The sequence below is a fragment of the Neofelis nebulosa genome, chromosome 9, assembly GCF_028018385.1.
Source record: "Neofelis nebulosa isolate mNeoNeb1 chromosome 9, mNeoNeb1.pri, whole genome shotgun sequence".
NCBI classification, from domain to species: Eukaryota; Metazoa; Chordata; class Mammalia; order Carnivora; family Felidae; genus Neofelis; species Neofelis nebulosa.
Window position 1 is genome coordinate 96,947,153 of NC_080790.1, and position 26,948 is coordinate 96,974,100.

Consider the following 26,948-nt stretch of genomic DNA (forward strand, 5'->3'; position numbering starts at 1 on the left):
TGTTAGCTAAGAGCAGCAACATTGAGCAACTCTTAAGCACCTACTGTTTGCTAAGACAAAGTGGTGGTCATGCTAAATGTGCCATCAGTTTGAGAATATTTTTGCAAGTTTTCTTGTTCTGCACTTAAGGACATGGGGGGAAGAGGTCACCACTCTACTTGGCCACTACATCCAGGTGGATCCCATGAGGCGGTTCTCCCTGGCTTCTGACCTCTGACCTGAGACATCTTAATCCCAGTTAGCCTGCTCATCACAGTTTCCCAAAGAAGACCTCCTTATTTTTTATGGGTTGATATAAAGATTACGTGTCTTAAAACAAGTTTCCCTAGCTGTCTTTTCCTCGCCCCTCCTGAACAGATGAGAGGGAGAGTTGGCAAAAGTATACTTAAGACCCTGGCCTGATGAATAACATTTACCATCAATGAGACAAGTTCCTCTGCAACGCCCAAATTCTGAGTATCAGAGATAGCCTAAGACAAAGAAATGTCACTCGGACAAAGGGCCAGTTGAAGGCTCATTTTGCCGAAGGCTCATTCTTAGCTTTAAATAATATCATGAGGGGTGCCTGGGTGGCTCAGTCAGTTAAGCATCTGACTTTGGCTCAGGTCATGATCTCGTGATTCATGAGTTTGAGCCCCGCATCGGGCTCTGTGCTGACAGCTCAGAGCCTGGAGCCTGCTTTGGATTCTCTCTCTCTCTCTCTCTCTCTCTCTCTCTGTCTCAAATACTAATAAACTTAAAAAAATAGTATCATGGAAATTGTTTACCTACCTTCCTACAGTGCCACACTTATCTATCCCTAAAATGCTATTTCACATTCCTCTATATCTACAGATCAAATGTTTGAAAAACATAACAGGAATGCACAACATATCCAATTTCTATTTCTATTCCAAACATATTTGACTTGTTTAGAACCCACCTGAAAAATGGGGATTTGGATAGTTGGCCTAAATGCACATGTTTCCATATATTTAATTTGGTTTAAGTTTTGTATCCATCAAAAAAAAAAATCACTGATTTTTCATCGGTCTAAGATCATCTTGAATGTCAGGCAGAACTTTTGTGGGTTAAGGATAATGGAAGTGACTCCATCTCCGTTTCCTAAGATTTACATGGTATTTGAATATGCCAACGTGGTTTGGACGCAATTTGAAAAGATTAGTCAAATCTTAACCACGACCTAGCAAATGGCTAACTGCAGAAAGGCACAGCTAAGTCATGCCATCTAACCTGGCCGATAAAGACAGTGAAGTATTAGCATCCCCAATGGAAGGCCACCGTCCTAGCCCAAGGGAAACGGTCTCTGCTCTGTGAGAGCTAATTTAGTTTCTTTGTTGCGGTCAAATGGGTCCCAAGAAATGCTAGTTGTTCTAAGCTGCCATGACATCCCCCTTTCTTTCCTAAACCCTGACTCTGGTCTTCAATATATTTGGCTCTGTAACACAGCAAGGAGAAATTGGAGGGGAAAAAGAGGTACTTACCAGGAAACTTGTTCGTCATAAATGAACTGTAAAAAAAAAAAAGAAAGAAAAAGAAAAAAGGACAATTAGACATACACACATATGCAATGTCTGCACGCATACGCATGCTTTATGACTGCACATCTTCCAACCCATGTAGCTGGTTTGGTGGGAATCAGGCTGGGCCTGGCCTGGAACACGACGAATCTGCAGATAAGTTTCCCTCTGTGCTGGTTTCATGTGTGGCTAATGTTAGTGGCAGGAGGTGGTGTTGGCGGATGGGGGTGGCACGTTGAGGAGGAGAGAAGCAGCAGACCATCCTGTCCTTCCTGGCAATTTCTGTCCAACAGTGCAGTGAGAGGAACGCATGACCCCCTGCTGTGCAGAGCAAGCCGCACTGTAGAATTTTAGATCCAGAAGGGGATGGGGGAAGCCTGGCAGGTGCTTGCAAGCATTAGCCACTTGTGGGCCACCTGTAAGACGTCTGCATGTGCCTGTGCACTCTGTAGTACCTTTAAGCTTTTAGGCAAGCATGCAGACTTTTATTTACTCAATATTTTTTAAGTGGACCTATTTTGTTTGTTTTGTTTGTTTCCCTAAAAGAATTTACTTTCAAAGGAACCTCTGCATCACAACCAGAAGTAGAGAACCAGCTTCACTTGCCACCAGTGTGCAGAGGGTGAAAAATAAATGTGCTGACAACAGTGACTGAAAGTCTCAGCAGGGCACTGTGGGCTGCCCGTGCCCTGGGCCACGGGCCTGCCCTTTTGCTAAAGGAGATAAGCAGGAGTCAGAGGCAGCTGGAAGACATACAAGAACCAAATGGAGATTTCGCCCCGATCAGATAGTATCCAAAAGGAATACACAACAAAAATTGAATTCATTTAAGCCCTAGCTCATATATCATTCCAAATCACTTCTCGCTTTAGGGGAAGAAGTGGTATAATTTTGGCCCTTTGATTCTATATGGGGAAACAGAGCCACAGAGAACACAAGGAATTTTCTTGAGGGTTCACAGAGTTTGTTCTAGAACTCGGGCCTGGCTCTTAAATCTTCTTTCCATGACACATTTATGTGCCCAAACGGTGCACTGTTGAAAACGAGTGGGAACGCCTATATTTTAGTCAAGCAGGAAGCTGAGCGTTGCTTCATAGCTTGCACTTTCCACCTTCACCAGATACGATTGCTCTGGGTATGATCATCTCTGAGCAGGTGGCCCTCTGGAGACTCTAAGGCAGAAGAAACATCTGGGTTCAAAGTGTCAGTACTGCACAGATTTGGTAAAGTCAACAAATGACACAGGCATCGCTTCGGTCCCCAGAGATCAGAATAACCATATGTTGCGAGAGAGAGGCAGAGACGAGCAGGGGAGGGACACAGACGAGCAGGTATGGCTCAGAAGGCACATGAAAAGACCTCTCTCCAATTATCCCAAAGGCGTAAAGACAAGAGGAAAAGAAAGGGTCCTCACTTATTTGTACTCACACTTCCTGACAAGACATTGACAAAGATGTTGTCTTCAGCAGCTTTGTGACTCTTGTTATGGGATTCAACAGGTTGACATTTGCATGGAAATGTCAAACCAGAATGGGAAGAGAATTAAAGAAATAAAGGAAACCATCCCGTGATCTAGGCTGGATGGTATGCAATCCATCCCTTGGAAGGCTCCCAGACCCTTTTGTATAATCACCAGCTTAAAAAAAATTATTGTTGAGAAATCATGGAACAGAACAAATGATTGAAGATGGAAAACGTTTCTATTAATTGAAGTTAATTCAGTATCAGTCTCGAGTAGCACGCTGGAGCAATCAATTCATCGTCACTTAAGAGAGCATGAGACACTGGTAAAGAGTTAATTAAAGTGCCAATTTAATTTTCGCGTATCAGGGAAGGCAGGCAAAACTGTATAATATAAAAGCAGCTATAATATAAAAGAAGCCCTTATTCTATGCCATGTGACAGACAGGTGGGGGCATAGATCAGTATGCCTCTAGTGATTGATTATCTCAGTGATCATAACAATGGGGAAAAATCAGAATAGGCTGAATTGTACAAAATGAGAATGGAATTTACACAGGACACAATGAATCAGGGAATAGTGGGTTCTGAACTAGATACACAATTAAGGAGCATCATGAATCCAACGTTAAGGCAGTGGCTGTGGCCAGGGAAGTTGGGGGTGGGAATGTGCTTGAGGGAGGCAGGCCAGGAAAGCGAAATGTCCATGGCGGCCTCCCTACAAATTCTGACAAATGGTGGTGACCTGGAAGACTCCAAATGACTGGTGAGGGATATCCCATCACTGACCACTGACAGCCAGGAGCCCTTAGCTACCCTGTGGCTAATGAGCAAACACAGTCTGGGTTTTAATCAACTTCTTTAAGAAGATTGGGTGGGGAAAATGAGAGGACTAAAAAAAAAATAGCAAAATAGATAAAAGGAAATAAAAGTCAGGCCTTTAAGAAAACCTACGAGGAAACAGGAAAGGAGGCGGATGGCGAGTTATGTCTCTGAGCCTTGTTGGTGGCCTCTGGATGAGGTTGAGCCACTGATCATCACACACTGAGAGGGCTGAAAACGAGGAAACTGGCACTGTTCACAGAATGTCCCTGTGGGACAGTATGGCACTGGACCACCCTGACACAGCGCTGGAATCGCTCTGTCTGGAAACTTAAAATGACAAGGACAGGCAACTCTCCCACTCGACATTGCTGATGGTTCCAGGGAATGGATTTGTTACTCCTAACAGTTTTATTTTATTTTATTTTAGTCTATTCTATTTTTCTTAAGGCAAATGTTGAATATCCCTCTGTATTTCCACACTCTTTCCATGGCTAAAAGAAGACGAAACCACTGCCTTGGCCCCTTACAGCGGCATTACTAGGGTAGAAAAAACCCCCCGAGATCGTTTATATAGGTACCTGTCTGAAACAGGAAATCACACCCCCACTCCCACCCATTCACCACTAGGTGGTGCTCACGTCCTACCCTCTGCCTGGTCATTCTGCCAAGGCAGTGAGTGGGGTTGGAAGGAAGTCAGATCAAGTCCATTTCAAGGCTCCATGAAACTTCCTGGTAGGAGAGTAAGCACCTCAAAACAGACAGCTTCCTAAAGGAATCTTCAGCCAACGTTGGGGAGGCAGGACACATTCTGAGGTGGGGACAGGCAGGTCCCTCAAGCTCATGCCACCACTCAAATCCCGTGTTGCAGTCGAGAGTCCTGCTGTGTGGCCTTTGGAACTGACTCACCTTTATCCTGGTCAGGTTTCTGAAAATGAGCCTTGCTTGGGGAAGCAGCTGTTTGTGCTTTTCTGGTTGTGTTTGTGCCAGACACTGCGGCCACCCCCAGTGACCACACACGGGTGGTGCTAAGTGGCACCTGAGCCCCAGGTTTGCTGCACACGGCTGGTCAGCAGACCTGCTCTCTGACCCCAATGTGATTCATCCAAAGCTACCTTTGGCTTCACCCTTAAGCTTTCCACGTGTTCCACAGACGAGCTAAATGTGAACACACACACGCAAGAGTGATTTTGAAGAAAAAAAAAAACCCTCTTTTCCTTCAGGCCTCAGAGAAACAGTTGGGTACCATGGAAACCAGCTTTCAGTCCTGGTATCTGCTCTAGAGTTCTTCTAAGAGAGATAGGCTTACAGCAGGCAGGTGAATCCCTGGATGACAGAACATCCCAGGGAACTGCTAAGGATGTGGCACCCTCAAGCAGGGAAAACACGGGCCAGGAATCGCCCAGGTGTGTGGACAGCAGACAGCCTGGCTGGCTTCTGAGCAGAGAGGCAGGTGGCTGTCCCCACACTGCATGTCAGTCCATGGATTGGCTTACTACAAGCTGTAGCCATGGAGCAGAAGCAGCCGCCCTGAAGAGCCTGAGATTTCCGTAGCTTGCGTTACAATCACTGGCACCATTAGGATGTTCAGCAGCACACGTAATAGGAGAAAATCAACACCACTGTTGTCTTTCAAGAGACTAAAACCTTGAAAAATCTTTCCCCCCTAGATGGAAACGGAAGCTGCCCCTGCCTCCCTGACTTGTCACTCAACAGAATGGAGACGCCCTTGGGAGATGTGCCCAAATGGAGTTTTGACTTCCTCAGCTCTGGGGACTTAGGGTGCAGATGGCTTAGGCGAGGCCATCTGAGGGAAGGCCTTCTGAGGGAAGGAATCTGATGGAATGCACTGGAAAGCTGCTGTTATGCACTGATATGGTTTACACTTGAAGGTTAAACAGGAGTTTCGATGTCAGGATCTCTAGCAGGTGGACGACAGTGGTGGGAGCTGAAGGAGGGTAGGAAATAAAGACTATCTAAAGGCAGGGCTTGAGCAGGACTTGCACTATGAGCAGGGCTTGAAGTATGCAGAGGCAGGATACCAGGGAAAGGAAAATGGATACAGGGACAGATTTAGGATATGGGGAGGATAGTTTGCTAAACCAAAAAGGTTGGTTTGCTGGGCAGTGCGAAACCAGAGACACGTTAACTACAACTTCCAAGTTGTCTTCCTTATGAAAGAGAAGGGGGTCCTCTGTGCATCCCACAGTCTGGCTGACCCACTTCCCTGCTCCTGGAGCAGACCCAAGGAAGACGCGGCTTCCTGGTGTACCCCGACATCATTTAGAGCAGGCCCCTCCTCCTCTCAGGGGCGGGGATAATGACACAGGCCACACTTTGTATGATCATTGTTGATTTGTTTAAAGAACTTAAAATTTCTCACATTCATTCCCTGGGAGAATCTTCCAGCTACCATGGTTATTTCTCACTTTGCTAGAAGGGGAGCTGAGACGTAACAGGGGTACCATGAGCATAAGAGCTTCAGTGTTGCTGAACTGGAGACAGAAGAAGCAGGGAGTTCCTTGCAAGAAGGGGGCCAGGAAGGAGAGGCCGTGAGCCAGAGGGGCAGGGCCCTGGAAGCCAGTGGAGGGGTAGGGGGAAAGGACAGTCATCAACATGACTCTGACATGTCTTTTCTCTCACAGATAGGGCAACATAAGAAGATTCTGGATCAATTACAGTCAGCTGTCTTAAGGAAGGAATTCCAGGAGAAGGAAGGCACAAGCTATTCCCTTCAGTCTAAAAATAGGAAGAAAGCACAGCTAGCACATACTTACTCTCTAATGGTGGACTGCATGGTGGGTGAGGGAAAACAGGATGATTTCAAGATGAAAAGGCAGATTTGATTGGAGGGGAAATCCAAATTCTTTTCTAGGGAGGCACAGATGTACCATCTTAGACACCTCCTCTGGCAAACCTGAGCTATTGCTGCTCCCTGACCCTGGGCAAGTCCCTGAATTTCTGGAGCCTCAGTTTTGCCATATGTAAAATGGGACCCATGTAATTCGCTGGCCTGCATAGTCGTGAGTACTGAACTAGAAATCTTTCATTGACAGACCCAGCACTCGGTCTTGCAGTATTGAGTCTATGCTTGTTAAAACTTAGGGAAGGGGGAGCCTGGGTGGCTCAGTTGGTCAAGCGTCTGACTCTTGGTTTTGGCTCAGGTCTTGATTTTATGGTTCATGGGTTCGAGCCCTGCATTGGGCTCTGTGTTGATACTGAGGAGCCTGGTTGGGAATCGCTCTCTCCCTTGCTCTCTGACCCTGCCCCATTCGCTCTGTCTCTCTCAAAATAATAAATAAACTTAGATTTAAAAAGAAAAAACTTAGGAATGCCTGTGAGAATGTGCATATATTTTCTACGGATGGATTTGCTCGCTACGACTGTGCTACCTGGTATGATAAGCACTAGCCTCATGTGGCTACATACATTTAAATTGATTGAAGTTAAAATTCAGTTCCTTGGTCTCCTTAATTGCATTCCAAGATCTCAAGAACCACCTGTGGCCCGTGGCTACACTCCTGGACAGTGCTTCCCAGGCCATCTCTGGCGGCTGGGTCAGCTAAGTGGTCTGTGTCCCCACAAAATCCCCTTGGGAGGGGGGATTGCAGTCAGAAGAGAGGGAAGCGTTACCTCGGATGGGCCTCACCCCACATGCCCATGCTCAGTTGCCCCAAGGGCCCCCCCAGCTGCTGCCAAGTTCTTACCGGGCCCTTCTCCAGGTAGGTGGCCTCCTGAGTCTGGATTTGTGAGCCAATGAAGTGATCTAGAACCTGTCTCTGAGGCCTATCCGCTCTCCCAAGAGGTTTCCCTTCTCTTAATGCCCACAATCTGCAATCTCAAAGCAGAGACGAAGGGTAAAAATAAAGTATTCCTTTTTAGGGCAGCTGTTAGACGGAGGATGTAATGAATCATTTGCATTTATGTAAATTACACGATTATGTAAATTACAGTAACATTTCAATAAAAGGGATGGGTGGGGCCCGCTGGAACTGGGAGAAAGTAGGGCCAGGCAGAGCTGCGCTGCTGATGGACGTCAGTTGGGGGTGGGTCACCGGCGTGGGACAGATGCAGCAAGACGTCTGTAAGAGTTTGCAGATGCACATAAGGACATGCTCCAAGAACCCAGAATGCTTTCAGAACCTAAGAGGGGACACTTCTCTTGCAGAGAGAGACTCAAATCATGGGGTGAGTCTCTGGGCCTTGTGCGGCTTCCCCAGGGCCTGAGGCTTCTCTATGTGGAATGTCACCAGGGCTAGAGAGAGTCTCCTGATGGGGCGGGAAAGGCAGACAGACACACACTGAATGTTTCTGATACTATAACTGCCATTGACAGTAACACATTCTTAATTTCTTCTGCTTTCTCCCTTCAAGACAACAACAAGCCAAGCAGAAAATAGCACAGAGCCAAGGTAGATGGAACCCAAATATCCAAGTGAACCGAGTCCCTGGTCTCTAAGTCAACTGTCTTTTTTTTTTTTTATTTATTTTTGGGACAGAGAGAGACAGAGCATGAACGGGGGAGGGGCAGAGAGAGAGGGAGACACAGAATCGGAAATAGGCTCCAGGCTCCGAGCCATCAGCCCAGAGCCTGATGCGGGGCTCGAACTCACGGACTGTGAGATCGTGACCTGGCTGAAGTCGGACGCTTAACCGACTGCGCCACCCAGGCGCCCCATGTCTTTTTTTTTTTTTTAATGTTTATTTATTTTTGAGAGAAAAGGAGAGCAAGTGGGGAAGGGGCAGAGAGAGAGGGAGACACAGAATCTGAAGCAGGCTCCATCCTCTGAGCTGTCCGCACAGAGCCCAATGCAGGATTCAAACTCACTCACCGCGATATTATGACCTGAGCCGAAGTCAGACGTTCAACCGACTGAGCCACCCAGACGTCCCTCTTAGTTAACTGTCTTAAGCCCTGTTGGTTTCAGTGTGTACATGCTTGTCTTGTTCCTATGTGTTTGCTTGTTGGTCTTATCCATCTCTCAAGCCAGCTTCCATTTCAGCTGCTTCAGACCCAGGTAATCATGACTGTCTGCACTCTCCTGGTCCAGCGGCACAAATGTCCCTGTGGAAGCTGTCTCTCCTGTTGTCTGGATCCAGGGCCCCACAGTTTGTCCTTGGGGCTCCTCTGAATGGGGGTCTGTAAGGCCTCTCACTGGGATGTACATAGAAATAGCCATCTGGTCCCACTTAGTCCAGACTTGCCCTCTGGGTGAACGAGCTCTTTATTGCATCCCCCCAGGGGACCAGGAGTTCTGTCTTCTGAACATTTCAGAACCATAAAGAGTGGGTAGAAGGTTAAAAAAAAACCCTAATAGTTAAAATAAATTGTTCGGATGGTTGGTAATTATTTGTGGATAGGAGGAAGGCTTTTAAATACAGGAATTTTAAGTGTCCACTGCAGGGTCCCATAGGGAACCCCATATTATATAAGGAAGGCCAGAAGGAAAGTGATTTTGTTACCATGACATTGGGGGAAACATAGAAAAAGGAGAACAGGAAACCCTGATAAAAACAGCGGGTGTGAGCAGTAGCCTGGGGCTGGGCCATGGAATAGATTTGGGGACACTGAGAAACCCTTTCTGCTAAATGCCATGCTTCTATGTATGACTGTTCTACTCCTTACACCAGTTTTAAGACTTATGTGAAAATGACCCCAAAAATGAACAGCAGTCAGAAATCTAGACAAGTGGGCTGCCACGATGTCTTGTGTTTGAGAATCTCAACATCTCCTCTGGAAGCGATCACTGCCAGGCAGCAGAGGACTTATCCCAAGGAAATGGTGTCCAACCGCATTTGAAGTTGAGTTTCTGAGGTGAGCATTCATCAGAATCACCTGAGGGGCAGAGAAGATTGTGGCCAACATACAACTTCCTGGCTCTCCTCCAGAACCTACTGGATTGAAATCTCAGAGTTACACCTTTTAGATAAGAATGTTGGGTGTTTCCAGGGTGCACTGAAGTTGGCAGGACACCAGTAAAAGTCAGAAGAGCCAAGACTAAACGCTGAGGACTCAAGCTTTATCTCTGCCATTACTTTCTAACAGTGGAGAAATGTAATTTTTCTCAAATTGGAAAACTCCAGCCTTGACATCTGGTCTGTAAACACACAGTATAGACCTTCAGGGAATAGCAGAGAATCACTGGCTTTTACAGCTTGCGGCCAGCCATCTGAGGAAAATACAGAGCTGCGGCAGCCTGGGTATTTCAGCTGGCTCAGCTCTGTGATTCACAGCCACGCATGAGGCAGATGACTGGTTGGCCCAAAGACCCTACTCGGGTGGGCATCACCCGCAGCCCAAAGAAGCAAAACCGCTTTACATCTTTACACATCATTAGCAACAATTATATTAAAAAAAAAAAAAATCATGGGCATGTCCCGATAAATCTGACTGAAGACAAGTTACTTCCCATCGAGTCCAGGAGGTGTCTGTACTGAGAACAGAGAAAGAAGCCAGTGTGGGCAATTCACTGTCAGGAGTGCACATGCCAAGTCTGTGCCCTGGGGAAATCTCAGCCTGTACTTTCTGCCTCATCACCTCGCCTTTCTGGGAATGGTCTTCTCTTTCTGAAATGCAGCAAAATACAGAGTTGCATTCATTTGCGCTATCTCCAAGCCATGTCTCTTGAAAACAGTAACTTTCAAAACCCGTCCTAAATTACCCTACAGGCAGGTTGAGCAAATGGCACACATGATCAATGTGGGTTCCTACGTTGCAGGACAAAGCTCAAAGCTCACTGAAACGAGTGTTTGAGAAGTCTGGGCTGTGTGAACAGCAGAATCTTCTAGATTTGGGGTGATCATACCTTTCTCACAGGTAATAACTGAGAATGAGAACACAGAATCCACACATGTCTTTAAGTCTACCAACTGAAAGTTCAACAGAAGAGGCATGTCTTTAATTCCAATGCGGTGTAAATGAACTCTCTACTCTTGGTCAGATCTTTACCCTCCCGACGGTTAACGGCCCTTGGAAAGAGGTTGTAAACCCAAGATCTTCACTGTCAGGAACTGCTGTTGGCTGAAATATCTACTTGTTCCTTGTAGAAAGCCTTGTATTAAACATCACTTTTAGCTTAATTGTAGAGATATTTACAATTAAATAACCTACAGGGAAGTGCTTTGTAGACAGGTGAGTAAACCCTTCAGTGGATCTATTCCTGTTCTGTAGGTAAGAAAACTGAGACTTGAAGAGACTTTGATTTCTCCAAGGTCATTAGAGCTAGCAAGAAGGGAGAGGACCACAATTAGAAGTCAGATGTCCTAGCTTCCATTTCAGGTCTTTCTGATTTTCCCCCTTTCTTCTGGATGACTCAAGCTAAGGGGTCTGGATTTGTCCCCACAGGTGACATGGAGTCACAAGGGACTGGCATGTACAGGCAGCTCTGAGGACTGCCTGGGGGTGAAGGAGGGGGGCTGGCAGCGATGTTACTAGTTTTAAGACTGACCTGCAATGGGCTGTGTCAGTTCAGGCCAAAGACATACAGAACCTCAAGTAAAATGGGCTATGAAGGGACATACTGAGGACATTTTTACAAGATGAAAATCTACAATTAAGCCAAATGGGTATATGGTGGAATTGGGAGAAAGGTCAACTTAAAGTCATTCTCAGGTTGGGTGGCTAAGAGAGAAATAGGGGCTGAAATACTAGAAAGGGGGTCCTGTCTTGGGGAAGTCATCCTAAGTTTAGAGACATGTTGGGTTTGGGACAGAAGATATCCAGTACAGAGTGGCTTATCCGTGACTGGACCTTTGAGAGATGCCATTGCCAAGAAAATAGTGTGAAGGTGTCTGCACAAAGGTGGTAATGACCGTGGGCACTGTCTTGGGAGAGCATACAGAGAGGCAGAAGTAAGGTCCAAACCCAGGGACACCGACGCTGAAGAGAGTTACAGAGGAGACCATGAGAAAGTGAGAGGCAGTGGTCAGGGGATCACAGGGAAACAGCAGAGGACTCTCATGGAACCAGATAACCAGAGTCAGTCAAATCTCTTGTTGTGAGCACCAAACTATCATGCTGGGGTTCTGGGTGATCAAAGTAGCTGGAAAAAAGAAAAGCCACCTCCATGCATAGACATCCATTCGCTCATTCATCACCAGATACCTTGAACTTACTCCATGCGGAGGAGCTGCATATAACCCCGAGTGGTGAGAAGGACGAGGAAGAGAAACAGCAAGGGACTCAGGTGAAGTGTGCATCTCACACTTACCACGATGAGCGCGACCACAGACAGCGTGTAGTAAATCGAATCCCTCAGCAGGCACCACGAGGAAAGAGCCACAACCTGAAGGAAAGGGGGGAAAAGACAGTAAGAAACAGGCTATTCCACAGCACAAAGGAGAAAGCCTGGCTCCTGGTGGCTCTGGCCAGTGATAAGCTGGAAATACAACCAAGTATTTCTGTCTCCCGTGCTGGTCCCAGTCAATCTGTCCGGTGATATGAATTTACTGAAGGCCTTTGGGCATATTAGTCTGGATCTTCTGAAAGGCAGATTCCAAGGTAGGATTAAACCTGCAACAATTCTGTGAGGGGGAGACACTCATGTGAGAAAACGGGGAGGGAGTCAGGGTGAAGGTAGGAGTGACCCCTGTGAAGGAGAGAGGGAAGGTCGGGGGGACGTGTTCCAGGCTGCCGGGCAGTGTGGGGAAGGCTCGGCAAAGCTGACTCAAAGACCCATGTCTCCCAGGAACCCACCAGCCTTAGCATCCCTTATGCCAAGGGGACGTTAGAGCAACCTACTCTGTGTCCTTGTCAATGCTCTAGTGTCTGCTGCAGCCCATACTCCTGTATACAATGAGCCCCAGGCCTGGGCAGCGGGTGCCCTTCAGAAGGGGCCTGGAAAAGCCCAGTCTGCTACCCTCTTCTCTCACCTCTATTACATGCCTGTCCTTGTCGGCACCTGACTCCTGGTTTCATCAGAATTTTTAAAACATCGATTTGCATATTTATCTAGAGAAAACATTATTCTTGGCAGTTGGGCAATGTCCCTCTAAGGATACAATGGCTCTGCTGTGGGATGAGGCCAGGAGACACACTGCTGGGGGCTACGGCAGCCCTGACCTGCTGCTCCCAGACTTCCTGCAGGAGAAGAAAGCCCCTGGGTGAGACAAAGGAGGGCAATGGAGCCGCAGCTGGGCCATGGGGAGGAGCAGCTGCGGGCAAGGGGGGGAGCTGCAGACGCTAGGTCAGGATCTCTGTCCCGGAGGAAAAGTCATTTCTCCTTGGTAAGCCCTTCCAAGTCTCTTTTTAAGGGATGCATGCTATTTTCTCTTTGCTTTGTGGAGCAAGTCCATTTTGACTCTCACAAAGAACCTGGGACAGTCTGGAGAGATGCGTCGGACGTGCTTCCTGGGCTGTCATTCATAGCTCCCTCCTGCCTCCCTAGACAAGTGTCAGCCACCCCATGGCCACAGGACATGTCTAGCTGCCTTTGCCCTTGGCCTCGTACGTGAATAAGGACACAGCAAACGTCAGCTGTCAGCCGGGCCAGTGACAGGCACACGCTGCACCAAAGACAATAGAAAAAGGGATTCAGGGACAGGGCCACATTTGGAGCCTCCTCTCTCCCTGACTACTGTGTCAGTCTATAAAGAAAAGATCAGGCAAAGTCAAACCAGAAAAGGATTCAAATAACATGAAAGAATGACTTAAATAGAACCATAAATGAGTAATGAGGCCAGTCTCTTTCCATGAACACATTCTTTCACTTGTTATAGGGACACTTAGGTATTTTCTGGTGCTGATTTTGCCTTATTAGGCTTTGTATTTGCAGATCTAAGTTCCAGATGATGGGTTGTCAAGAAAAGGACTCATGCCACAGAAATCACTTCAGGACAAATGTAAAGTATTCTTTACCCCTTTAAAAAGTTTTTTTAATGTTTATTTATTCTTGAGAGAAAGAGAGAGACAGAGCACGAGCAAGGGAGGGGCAGAGAGAGAGGGAGACACAGAATCTGAAGGAGGCTGCAGGCTTTGAGCTGTCAGCACAGAGCCTGACGTGGGGCTCAAACCCATGAATCTCAAGATCATGACCTAGGCTGAAGTCAAATGCTTAACCAGCTGAGCCACCCAGGCACCCCTTATTTACCCTTTTATCATCCTCTCCCCTTGTACAGTGTACCCATTAGCATTTATGCTCATCTAAGGAATGCCGTACAGGGGACTGGACTGTCCATTTTCCAGCAGGTCATAAAATGTTGTGAATATTGACTCAATGTATGATGATTAGGAAAATGAACTTAAAACATGTGGCAAATATCAATTCTGAATTTCTTTAAAAAAATCACTTGGGCTTTTAGTTATAGCTCACAGATTGTGGACACATACCATGACCTTTGCTCTTTCTTGTTATAACAGGACAAGGTAATAATAAAGGGCTTTTTTTTTTCTTTTTTACAAGATAGACCCCCAAGGGAAAGAGTATATAAGAGCTGATCAGAGCAACAAAATTTTGGATGCTGGAAAGCAGAACAGTGGGCCACGCAGCTAGGCCATGTGCAGAGCTCTAGAAGTGGGAAGAAAGGAGGGTCTGAAAACAGGGACACTGAAAAGCTATTTAATCATTTAATCCATAAACTTCCTCACTCACTTCAAGCAGACCAGTAGTGAGGTGAGGTACCTCCTTCACCTTAATGGAAACAGGAAACCTGGCATGAAGAACATAAGTTCCAGAAAATAGAGGAGAGAGAAAATGATCAAATTAAGTAATTAAAGAAAAATTCCCAGAAGTTATAGATGGGCATTTTCTGAGTAAAACGGCTTCCTGAGTGTTCATCACAATGGACCAAAAAAAAAAAAAAAAAGAAAGAAAGAGAAAGAAAAACGATGTACGCTGAGGCATATCATTATGAGTTTTCAGAGTGCTGGCACAGAGGAAAGGTCCTAGAAACCACTAGAAAGAGAGTAATGGGATTACATACAAAGGATCAAAACCAGAATGACATTTTATTTCTCAACAAAAGCACTGAAAACTAAAAGACAATGAGTGACGACTTTTAAAATTAGAGAGGAAAATGATTTTAGCCTGAAATTCTATGCCCGACCAAACTATTCATTAAAAGCGAGAGAAGCATAAAAATAAAAAGCTAAATTGTCTCAGAAAATTTACTTCCTGTGTACCCTTTCTCAAAGGCTGCTGGAGGATATGCCCCACCAATCACTATGCTGCACATCTAATGTACATCATTTAAAACGCACAGTTGACTTGGGGCACCTGGGTGGCTCAGTTGGTTCAGTGTCCACCTCTTGACTTTGGCTAAGGTCATGATCCTATGGTTTATTTGTTCAAGCCCCACGCCTGGCTCTGTGCTGATGGCGCAGAGCCTGCTTGGGATTCTCTGTCTCCCCCTCTCTCTCCCTAAAAATAAATTAATAAACTTAAAAAAAACCCAAAGCAAAACACAGTTGACTCAAAAAGGTGGGAAATTGGTGCTGGTGGGATTGGACGAGAGCTATCTTTCATAATAAGCTTTCTAGAATTGGTTGCCTCTTTCAGCTCTTTGCATATATGACTTCAATAAAAATTAAAACCTAAGAAAGTACGATACAAATTACCCATTTAGATGTGCTGCAAGAAATACATCTTGCATCAGGCCTAAATGCCAACTCTAGATGAAAAGTGGTTCATTTATCCTCCAGAACAGCTTTCAATCACTAGACCACCATCAAATTTAGCTTCAGATTCAGAGCCCACACCTGAGCAAAACCAATTTTTTTTTTCTATAGAAAGGATGACCAAAAGACAAGTAAGGAGTCAAACCAGAGAAGAATTTCTTTCCGTACCCTGGAGGGAATTAATAGAGCATCGTTGATGAGTCCGTGATGTCTGTATTGAGAGCTGTGACCATGACCTCCTGTCTACCTCTACCTTACCTTCCTGTGATCACCATTCATTACCATGGCAGATATTTACCTGACACTTCCTGCAAATACAGGCATTGGGAACGGTTATGTCATGCAATCCTATAGTGACTGATAAGAAGGGTCACTGTCACCCTTGATGGCCAGCAATCTGGGCAAGATGGTGCAAGTAGCAGTGGGGAAGAGCTGCGATCTGAACCCAGGAAGCCTGGGTCTCAAGCCTCTGTCCCTGCACACTCCGGCACAAGGCCTCCCTGCAGGCAGCAATGAAAGCACACACTGATTCATTACTGCCTCCCACAGAGATCTTTTCTCCATGACTTTAAGTCATTAGGTAGGTGTTTTGGAGATGGTAGCCAAAGGAGGGAAGAGCTGAAGGTGGGAGACAAAAAAGCAGTGACCACAGCTCAATTAAAAAAACCATTCTGCTTTAGGGGCGCCTGGGTGGCTCGGTCGGTTGTGTCAGACTTCAGCTCAGGTCATGATCTCACTGTTGGTGGGTTCGAGCCCCACGTCGGACTCTGTGCTGACAGCTCAGAGCCTGGAGCCTGCTTCTGGTTCTGTATCTTTCTCTCTCCCTGCCCCTCCCCCACTCGCACTCTGTCTTTCTCTGTCTCTTGAAAATAAATAAATGTTAAAAAAATTAAAAAAAAACCATTCTGCTTTAAAAAGATTCAGGGCAAGTAATGAAAGCAGAAAGGAGTTGCCATAAAGACTGTAGACATGGACACAGTACAGACATATTCCAGGAGCAAGAGAGTCCGTTAAACAAACCGGAAACCCCTCTGTTTAGCTAGTTTGGTTTGTTAAAACAAACAAACACCAACACAGCTCATTGTTCTGTGTCTGAATGTTTCACTTTTCCACAGACTGGGGGACGTGGGGTCTAAGGCGTTCCCTTTGCTTCTCAGTGAAGGGTCTTTTTTCTTTACATGGGGGTCAGCAACCATCGGACTCAGATCCCGAACATATTTATTGATAGAGAGGGACATGTTAGCACTTCTGCATCAAACTGGGAGCCTCTCTGTCATCTGTTGGCAGGTGTCTCCCAACTCAGAGCAGGGGAGGCACCGATGAGAAGACAATGCTTCCTTAGCACTCTGCAAAATGGCTGCAAGGAAGACTGAGAAGTCACTCTGGCGAAGAGACTAGAACAGGGCTCCTGGGAGAAAACCAACAGTGAGTAATCCTGCCCTTGACCTCGTTAATCAATGATACAGATGGTGCAGATTACAGAAGGCCATCGCTGGCACACTCCTCCATAAATTAAAGGCAGAGGCTCTATTTCCCCTAGCTCCAGGAATCCTTCACAATTGAAATTTCATCTTGGTATTTCTTGATCATCTTTTCTATTTCTGGAGTGCATTTCACACTTTTTCTATTGAATATGCAGCTTTAGTTTCCTTTTTATAATTTCATTTAGTTTCACAGTGGCATAATGCCAAAAGAAAAAAAACCCAAAACATCACACTTCCAAAACAGAGGAAAAAACACATTCTCCTTTATTCAAATGTTGAGTGATAATCTTCTTGAATTCTGGCTCCTTCGAGGAGGTTAAAAGTTAACTAACTGTTCACAATAAAATGATATATTTTTTGTAGATGATTACTGCAAATCTATATGCAGCTGTTTATATATAGGATAATATACACACATAAAATATATGGAGATATATGGTATAAATGTATATAATGCAATGTAATATATATGATGATTTTTTTAATGTTTATTTTTGAGAGAGAGAGAGAGAGAGAGAGAGTGCAAGCACGAGTGGGGGAGGGGCAGATAGAGGGAGACACAGAATCTGAAGCAGGCTCCAGGCTCTGAGCTGTCAGCACAGAGCCTGATTTGGGGCTCAAACCCACGAACTGTGAGATCATGACCTGCACTAGTTGGATGCTCAACTGACTGAGCCACCCAGGCACCCCATGACGAGTTTTCTCGATGAACAGTGGAATTTGACATTGTAGACACATTTTAAAAGGCACAAACACCCTGGGCTTGTAAGTGCTTTGCCTTTTTGAAAAACGATTGAAGCAGTCGGAACAGCATAATAGTTACACGACACAAAACATACAACGATCCTCTCAGAGAAATGTTTGTTATTTCACACAGATTTCACGGAAAAAGGATTAGAAAAATCATAACATGAGTTTTGTTCCAAGCTTTTGAGCTGACACAATTTCTACAGCCAATTCTTATCTCCGGAAAGACAGCCATATGACGTGGGGCAAGGATGGGCCTCTGGGGTGTTCCCCAAACACTCTGGGAGCACATAAAATTCACAAGCGGTGTTCAGAACAGGTGAGGGCCTGACCCGGGTTTTCCTCCCATGGGGAAGTCTTGGCACTGCTGTCTGTTCATTATTTAACTACACTTTTTTTTATGTTTATTTTTGAGAGAGAGAGAGAGAGAGACAGAGCGTCTGTTGGCAGAGGAGGGGAGGGCAGACAGAGAGGGAGACACAGAATTTGAAGCAAGCTCCAGGCTCTGAGCTGTCAGCATAGAGCCCAACATGGGGCTCGAACCCACGAACCATGAGATCATGACCTGAGCGGAAGTCAGATACTCAACCAACTGAGCCACCAAGGCACCCTTAAAAAAAATTTTTTTTAATGTTTATTTTTGAAAGAGAGAGAGAGAGAGAGAGACAGAGCATGAGTAGGGGGAGGGGCAGACAGAGAGGGAGACACAGAATCCGAAGTAGGTTCCAGGCTCTGAGCTGTCGGCACACAGCCTGACACGGTGCTCGAACCCACGAGACGTGAGATCATGACCTGAGCTGAGGTTGGACGCTTAACCGACTGAGCCACCCTGGCGCCCCTCAACTACACTTTTTAAATATTTTGATCCTGGGAAAAACCCCTGATATATAAATGACTCCTGCTTTCTGGTTTATAGTCAGAAATGGACGGTAATAATCAGGTCATGTTAAAAGACAATACTATGCTTTTGCAGAATACAGTGAACTTTGGCTTATTAATCTTCACAAATTAAAATTCACAAAATGAATTTATATTTAAAAAATTTTTTTCTAGGAAATCTCATCTTGAGTTATACTTTTAGGTGAGGAAAACAAATGAGAAGTAAACAAGCTGCCACTGGAGATACAGTTAAATAAACATGAGGCCACACCAGGACAGGGCAGACACACAGTAATGTCTTGAACAGTCTTCATTGATTGTACTGAACAATAACCACGGACGCTCATCATGACCCAGAGCGCCCAGGACTCAGAAGTGCCTTCTCAATCATCCAAAACATTAGTGCAGGAGTTTTCATGTCAAATGTAAGCTGTTGCCTGGTAGGTGTTCAAAATGTGGTAGCTTAGACTGTTCTCATACACATCAAACTTCACAAGGAGTCAGCTTTGCCTTAAGGAAGAAAATCCCAGACTTGCCGGCTGTGCTCCTGGAGCCCTTTGTCCACTCTAGGACAGGGTGTAGAGCATACATTCACCATCAGGCATTGCTGTGCCAGGTGCCGGCACCAGGTACAAGTAAATGTAGGGTATGAGGGTAATTTCACCTAATGGGGATGTGATTCCACCCAGAAATAGAGCCTGAGGCAAGGATTTGAGTTCACCAAGGTTATTTGGGAGGTGGTGGTAGGAAACATTGCTAGGGTCTGGGGAAAGTGAGGTAGATGACAGAAAGAAGACAAGGGGCAAATTACAGTAGGGGGCAACTGGGGTGCAATCCTGATTCCTGGTGGGGAGTTCTGGGAGGCCCTGGAGAACACGCTTCTCCCCTTGTCTCGCCCCAGGGCAGAGGGAGCTGGAGTATTTATCCACCCACTCCCATTGGTCATGGTTGAGGGCTGCACCCAGGACTGTTAATACCTGGTACTCCCTGTCCAGGGCAGTGACCAAGGAGAGCCTTCAGAAAGAGAAATGCAGTCAGGCTGGTGGGAACTGAAATGGAGAGGATGAGGGATCACGGGTGGGGCACCAGCAGTGTCTGCCGTATCCAAAACACGGATTTACACAATGAGCCAATAATCGGGGTAAGCATTCTCTCCATCTCTCTCCCCCCAACCCCCTCTCTCTCTCTCACACACACACACACACACACACACAGTTCTGTAAACTTAAAAATACAACCCAATCCCATTTACATAAGGTTTGAAAGCACAACATACTAACTTATGCTGTTTTTTTTTTTAAGTTTATTTATTTATTTTTAAGTAACCTCTACCTCCAATGTGGGACAATAACTAGTGACCGTGAGATCAAGAGTCGCATGCTTTACTGACTGTGTCAGCCAGGTGCCCCCAAAATTATGCTGTTTAAGTCTGGAATGGTGTTCCCCTTGGGCCAGGGATAGAGTCTGAAAGGGCATTCTCCTTCTTGATCAGGGTGCTGGTTACTGGGTGTGCTTGGTTGGGAAAAGTCATTGAGATGTACTGATGATATGTGCACTTTCCTGAATGTGGTACTCCAATAAAAACGCTACCCACACAAAACAAAAATGGAATTACAGTGCTAGTTATTAATATTAATGACACATATTAACTTTAATAGTAACTACTCCATCACACTTGGAGTTGGCTTATTAGTGAAGTTTCCAGGTAAGATACAGGACACAGGATACAGTTAAATATGAATTTCAGGAAACAAGTAATTAAAAAAATAGAAGTATAATTTCAAATATCACCTGGGAAATATATTAAAAATATATTTGTTGCTTATCTGAAATTGCAATTTAATTGGGTGACTTCTATTTTTACTTGCTATATCTGGTAATCCTCCTTATGACATTTCAGGCATTGGTTAAGATAACTACTTTGCCTTTCCTTTAAATAAGTACAAAATTGGAGGTTTAGTGAGTTTGGAATGAATATTCTTAAGGCAAAGGGAAAGCTGAATTTTTTCTATATTGTCTATCTTCTGCTGGATATTGACTGCTGTTTTATTCTGGTTGTTTGGCCTGCTCAGAGTATCTTCTTCCCTTTGTTTCTTGTTAACTGCAGTAATTGCCAATGCCAAGATGTACATTATAGTATTTTGTGGTTGTAGGGGGGATTTCTACAACACCAAGACTTTTGGCTTCTCTCGGAAATATCTGAAGACCTGGCAACCTGGGGCATTCTCATGTCACTGTGGAGCCATCAGGCATGCCTTCTTTAGATAGGACATACATTCATCAGCTTAACACTGTCCCCTTGATTCTACTGCCCCAACTCCAAAGTCAAGAGTCAGCTGCCATATATTACTTTCTTTCTGCTCTTGTTCTTAGACTGACCACTTCACTCATGTATTATATTCCTGGGCTCTGTAGGAATATACATTTGTGATTCCTGACCTAAAAGAATTATTTTAATTAGTGTTGACAATACTAAAGGCACCAGCTGCCATTTCTTCACAGTACAACATTGTGTTGGAGGTCTTCAACATTTTGTGTGATGCATGCCTTCATACCTTATGGACCCCTTTTCAGAAGTGTGTATTGAAAGATATAAAATAAATAACAAAGAATTACAAAGAAGCAGATTTCTTGAAATCTGGTTATCAAAACATTGAGATATTAGTGATATATGTGTTTCTTTATTAACAAGAGCCAGTAAACTTCCTTATTATAAGAAGAGTTAGCCATTTCAATGTAGTGATGAGAAAGGAGAGCGACCCAAGATAATCTGCAATCTCTGTAATGTAGCATGAAGGTATCTTGTATTTCTGCTGGAGATAAAATCAGGTACTGTGACTACTACTATGGCTTGGTGCCTCATGAATAATGAAGTAAAATGTTAAACATACGTGGTCAGTAAAAATAAGTAAGGATGTAATTTTTTTCTCACTCAAGTTCACAGACTCCTCTAATCTAGTTTTTGAAACAGAAGTCCTGAGGTTCTACTCCTTCTTGGCTCCTGGCTTTTCATTATTTCCTCAGTTGTCCCTTCTGCCATAAAGGGGGTGGGAGGTGAGGGGGCTCTCAGTCCCTTCTGGGTATGCAGATGAGAACTCAGATGGAGGGGTTTCATGCTAATGGCAAAAACACTATTTGCTCAAAACTACACTCAGATATCACCTCACACCAGTCAGAGTGGCCAAAATGAACAAATCAGGAGACTATAGATGCTGGAGAGGATGTGGAGAAATGGGAACCCTCTTGCACTGTTGGTGGGAATGCAAATTGGTGCAGCCACTCTGGAAAACAGTGTGGAGGTTCCTCAAAAAATTAAAAATAGATCTACCCTATGACCCAGCAATAGCAGTGCTAGGAATTTACCCAAGGGATACAGGAATACTGATGCATAGGGGCACTTGTACCCCAATGTTTATAGCAGCACTCTCAACAATAGCCAAATTATGGAAAAAGCCGAAATGTCCATCAACTGATGAATGGATAAAGAAATTGTGGTTTATATACACAATGGAGTACTACGTGGCAATGAGAAAGAATGAAATATGGCCCTCTGTAGCAACGTGGATGGAACTGGAGAGTGTGATGCTAAGTGAAATAAGCCATACAGAGAAAGACAGATACCATATGTTTTCACTCTTATGTGGATCCTGAGAAACTTAACAGAAACCCATGGGGGAGGGGAAGGGGAAAAAAAAAAGAGGTTAGAGTGGGAGAGAGCCAAAGCATAAGAGACTCTTATAAACTGAGAACAAACTGAGGGTTGATGGGGGGTGGGAGGGAGGGTGATGGGTATTGAGGAAGGCACCTTTTGGGATGAGCACTGGGTGTTGTATGGAAACCAATTTGACAATAAATTTCATATATTGAAAAAAAACACTATTTGGGGTGATCTGGTGATTTCAATTATGTGTGTTTCTGTTTCAGCCATTATTGTGGAGAGAAACTTGGCTATATTTATATCATTTTCCAAGAAGAATTGAAGTGGCTCACAAATATTCATTCTTCCACCTCATTCTAGTAAGTGCAGAATGGGTGTCAGTCCTCTGGGTGAAGAGATGCTCTCCCCACAGCTTGGTGAATGCCTCCTATTTACCCCAAGTGTGGTCCAGAACAGCTGGTTTGAACTGCAGCTCTCAGGCCCTGAGCTAGACCTGCTGAATCAGAATCTGCATCTTAACAAGACCCCCAGATGACCCACATTCACATTACAGTGGGAGAAGTGCTGGACCAGAGGACAGAGAATTTTTTGGGTCTGGATCACACCTGTGGAACTGAAATGTAAAGAGCAGGAGGCTGGTAGGGTGGCCCTTGGCCTTCACACTGGGCAGTGGGGCTGGACTCAATGCTGTGGGCATGAGTAGTTACTTAGGATCTTCACGCCAAAGAGCAACTGTATATGTCTGAGGTGTAGCTGCAAATTAGAAGCACCCTAATGCTTCTATATATGGAATTTCCTACTTCATCAATTTCTAACATCAACTCTGCTGAAGATGCTGGGAGATCACCCCTTTGTACTGTCCCTTTGTAGAACCATGCTAGAGAATTCCAGCTCCCTTGTGCGCTCTCCTATTCTATCTGCTGAATAGATGGGATAAAGAATCCAAAGAAGACTGGTGCTGAATTTATTTTTATTTTATTAAAATTATTTTTAATGTTTACTCACTTTTGAGAGAGAGACAAGAGAGAGAGAACATGAGCAGGGGAGGGGCAGAGAGAGAGGGAGACACAGAATCTGAAGCAGGCTTCAGGCTCTGAGCTGTCAGCACAGAGCCTACATGGGGCTCAAACCCACGAACCGTGAGATCATGACCTGAGCCAAAGTCAGACGCTTAACTGACTGAGCCCAGGCACCCTGAATTTATTTTTAAATTTATACTATTTGAGGTAGCAGCCAGATATACGTAGGAAGCAGGCATCTCCTCATTTCATTGGTTATGAAACCTAGAAGGACAGTCTCAAGCTAAAGGATCATGTCAGTGTCCCAATCTGTGATGCATCATCATAGGTAGTAGGGTCCCCAAATGCTGTGGGGCTTCTCTTCATTTGGAGCACTGATGAAAAAGGAAGTTAACACATATCATTTGAGTTCCGACATGAGATAGCGAAGACCATGTATTTGAGTTAGGCTTATGGAAGTAAGACCCTGGCTTAAATTACACAATTACAATAGTGTTTGATGTCCATAATAGTGCTACATGCAGAAGCTGATGTCCTTGCTGTCGGAAACCTGGTAGTGGAATCATGAGGGACAGGACACACCACTTCCCTCTAAACATTAAAATATTCAAGACAAAAAGGACAGAAAAACAGTAGAGCCAGCTCCTCCCACCCCCACCCCAGCTCACAGACTTAGGTATGGATTTAGAAGTGTTCCTTTCATCCCTGGAAGGATCCATGTTTCTCTGGCTTCATCAAGTTATAGAGGAGAGGCAACATGGATTATATACTTTAAAAATTAAGATGTCTACCCACTGTTTGACAAAGAATAGGACTTTTGCAATATCAGGAGTTAGTCTGACTTATAACAGACTATGCGTTCAAAGGAAACGTGGGAGGCCACCACCTGTGGGGGCTCTAGGTTGGGAAGGAAGCACCTGTCCCCTACTCGTGAGTGGATGCAGGGCAGTGATATTTTCATACTAAAAAAGTACTGGTTGCTACGTCTGTGTGGCTCATCCGGCTGCAGTTGATCTGTCAGGCAATCTATTTTAAGCAATTTCTGTGACTCAGGGCAGGGACAGCAGGTGACGTTCGTGAATTGATTCTGCAGCCAGGGCAAATTGAACCAAGAACATTTCTTTAATGAGTGCTTGGAAGATATTCCCCCCCCCCCCCACATTAAGGAAATCAAGAATTAAAACATGGTGACACCAATAACACATCCTGGCTTTATCTGTGTTAGGCAATAAAACAGAGAGCTGAGGGAACGGAGTGATCAGGGCAGCCAGTAACACCAGCCAGCCAACCAAAATCTCCTTCCCCAGGAGCTGAATAGTTCTCAGCCAAAAACATGGCAAGAGGTTATCTAAGAAGTTAGGTTAATTTTTCACTTTGCAGATGACTGTGTTAGGTGAAAAGTAGTTAGCACCTTAGTTGTTGATGGAATAAGAAATGTAATCAAAATGCAGTATGGAAAGTACAATAGTAGGGATATGTGTTTACACTGTACGGAGGAAGCCAAGACAAGGAGTGGGTTCCAGGTGACTCCCAGGAATGGAGATCCCTGTCCCTCTGTCCGCACTTCCCTCCTCGGCATTCATTCTCCGCACTTTTCAGTTTCTCCCCAGATTAACCATTAATGTGCTGTGTGATCAGGAGCATGGCCTATGCTTTTCCTTTTCTCAGTCCTCTACCTGGAATGATAATATTTACCCACACTAGACTCTCAGCAACGTGCAAGGATTTATTCAACAATGTCTGAGAAAATCCTATAATTTGGAAGTGAAAGGGATCTTGGGCATGTGTGCATTTGAAACAAAGAGCACTTGGCAAGTTGTGGCCTTATCTGGAGCACCCTATCTCATTTCTAGGCAGGAAAAGGCCTCTGTGAGCAATTTGGAACCTTCTGGGACCAGGCTGTTTCCAAAGAGGCCCTGGTACGCAGCGAAGTCCCTTCCTGTAACAGTCAACGCCTTAAAATTAGTTCTTCTGTGTCAAATATTATACTAAGCACCTTATATGCCTTTTTCCTTCCAATCTTTCAATACTTCCATTTTACAGATGAGTCAACTAAGGCTTAGTGAGGTTACACAATTACCTACAGTTCACAGTTTGAAAGTGATTGAATCACATCTTGAAACAGGGGTGAACACCCACAGAGCCCCCATGGTCAGCTCCTTGCAGGTGACTGGCAAGAATTATCTGCTCATAAGAATGACCTGGGTGTGTTTGACAAATACAGATTCCTTAGCTCAATCCAGACCTTCTGAATCAGACTCTCTCAGGCAGGCCTGGTTCTCAGCCTTGGCTGCCCTTTGGAATCATCTGGAAGTTTTATGAAACACTCATGCTTGAGTCCCCCCTTCAGAAATGGTGAGTTATCTGAGCTGGGCTGTGGTTTGGCCGCTGGAATTTTTCATTCGCAGGTGATTCTAACATCCAGCAGGGGTTGACACCACTGCCCCTTCCTGCTATGACCTGTTAGGGTCACAGATGTCCAGATAATAAGAAATGAGAAACTACCCTGTGCTCCCCAGTCGCACACAGCGTGGAAGAAAACCCCATTCTCTGTGTATGAGGTTTTAAGAGATGGCAATGAATTTTATATCTTCCTTATGAATATTTCAGAGTCTACACACTAGGAGTGTTGCCATTCATCACTCTGCTTATAAAGTAAATCTGTTTTAAAATCTCTTCTGGATTTATAATAAAAATTCAGTTTGAGAGTCATGTCAGTGTAAAACAAGAAGTGTAGAATTGTTGGATTTAACTTCATAGCTGAAAAGACGCGAAGGCTAGGGGCTGAAGTCATTGGACAGCTTGCACACTTGCAGGACTGGTGGCTCATGTGGGCCATAGACTGAGATCTCAGCTGGGGCCACTGACCAAACTCACACATGGCCTCTCCACGTGGCAGGAGCTTCCTCGCAGTAGGGCAGCCTCAGGGCGGTCAGACACTTAAGTGGGGGCTCAGGGCTCTGAACGCAAGCATCCCAAGAGAATAAGCAAAAGCTGTATAGTGTTTTAGGACCTGGCCTCAGGGATCATATAGCTTCATTTTACTGTCACAAGACTGATAAAGTCTAATCATTATCTGGAGCTTTTAAATTGGATAGAAGTACTGGCAAGGACAATTTTAATATATTTCCCTTCCAATGAAACAAACACTTAAAGTAATAAAATGTTTAAATCAAATTTCCAAAGGGTGCATTTGGTTGCATAAATCACACACATTTATACAAATGATCTCTGATCCTGGGAGACAGAAGAAACATAAACTGAGTTTTCAGAAATGTCTTCCTACTTCCATCTGATTTTAAAGGAAAAGTCCTCTGAAATTTGTAAGTTTTGTGTAAATAAACTTTAATTTTTTTAACGTTTATTCATTTTTTGAGAGACAGAGACAGAGTGTGAGTGGGGGAGGGACAAAGAGAGAGGGAGACACAGAATCCAAAGCAAGCTTCAGGCTCCGAACTGACAGCACAGAGCCCAACGTGGGGCCCGAATCCACAAACTGCAAGATCATGGCCTGAGCTGAAGTCGGACGCTCAACCGACTGAGCCGCCCAGGTGCCCTGTGTAAATAAACTTTAAAACATAGAATTGATGATTATGGTAAAAAAAAAAATCACGCTGGGTGATGGGTATTAAGGAGGCCGCACTTGTGATGAGCCCTGGGTGTTGTGGGTAAGTGATGAATTACTATATTCTACACCTGAAACTAATACTGCACTGTATGTTAACTGGAATTTAAATAAAAACT

General features: G+C 44.8%; 1 protein-coding gene across 2 annotated transcripts in view; it reads right to left on the bottom strand.

Annotated features, from left to right (window-relative positions):
• SLC24A3 (solute carrier family 24 member 3) overlaps nt 1-26,948 on the bottom strand; it is a 488,983-nt gene that overhangs the window by 55,163 nt on the left and 406,872 nt on the right. For both annotated transcript variants that reach the window (XM_058684774.1, XM_058684773.1), the window contains exons 7-8: nt 12,014-12,088; nt 1,485-1,510 (exon numbers count right to left, since the gene is read on the bottom strand). In XM_058684774.1, coding sequence (XP_058540757.1) covers nt 1,485-1,510; nt 12,014-12,088 — 101 coding nt within the window. The remainder of the gene's footprint in view (nt 1-1,484; nt 1,511-12,013; nt 12,089-26,948) is intronic.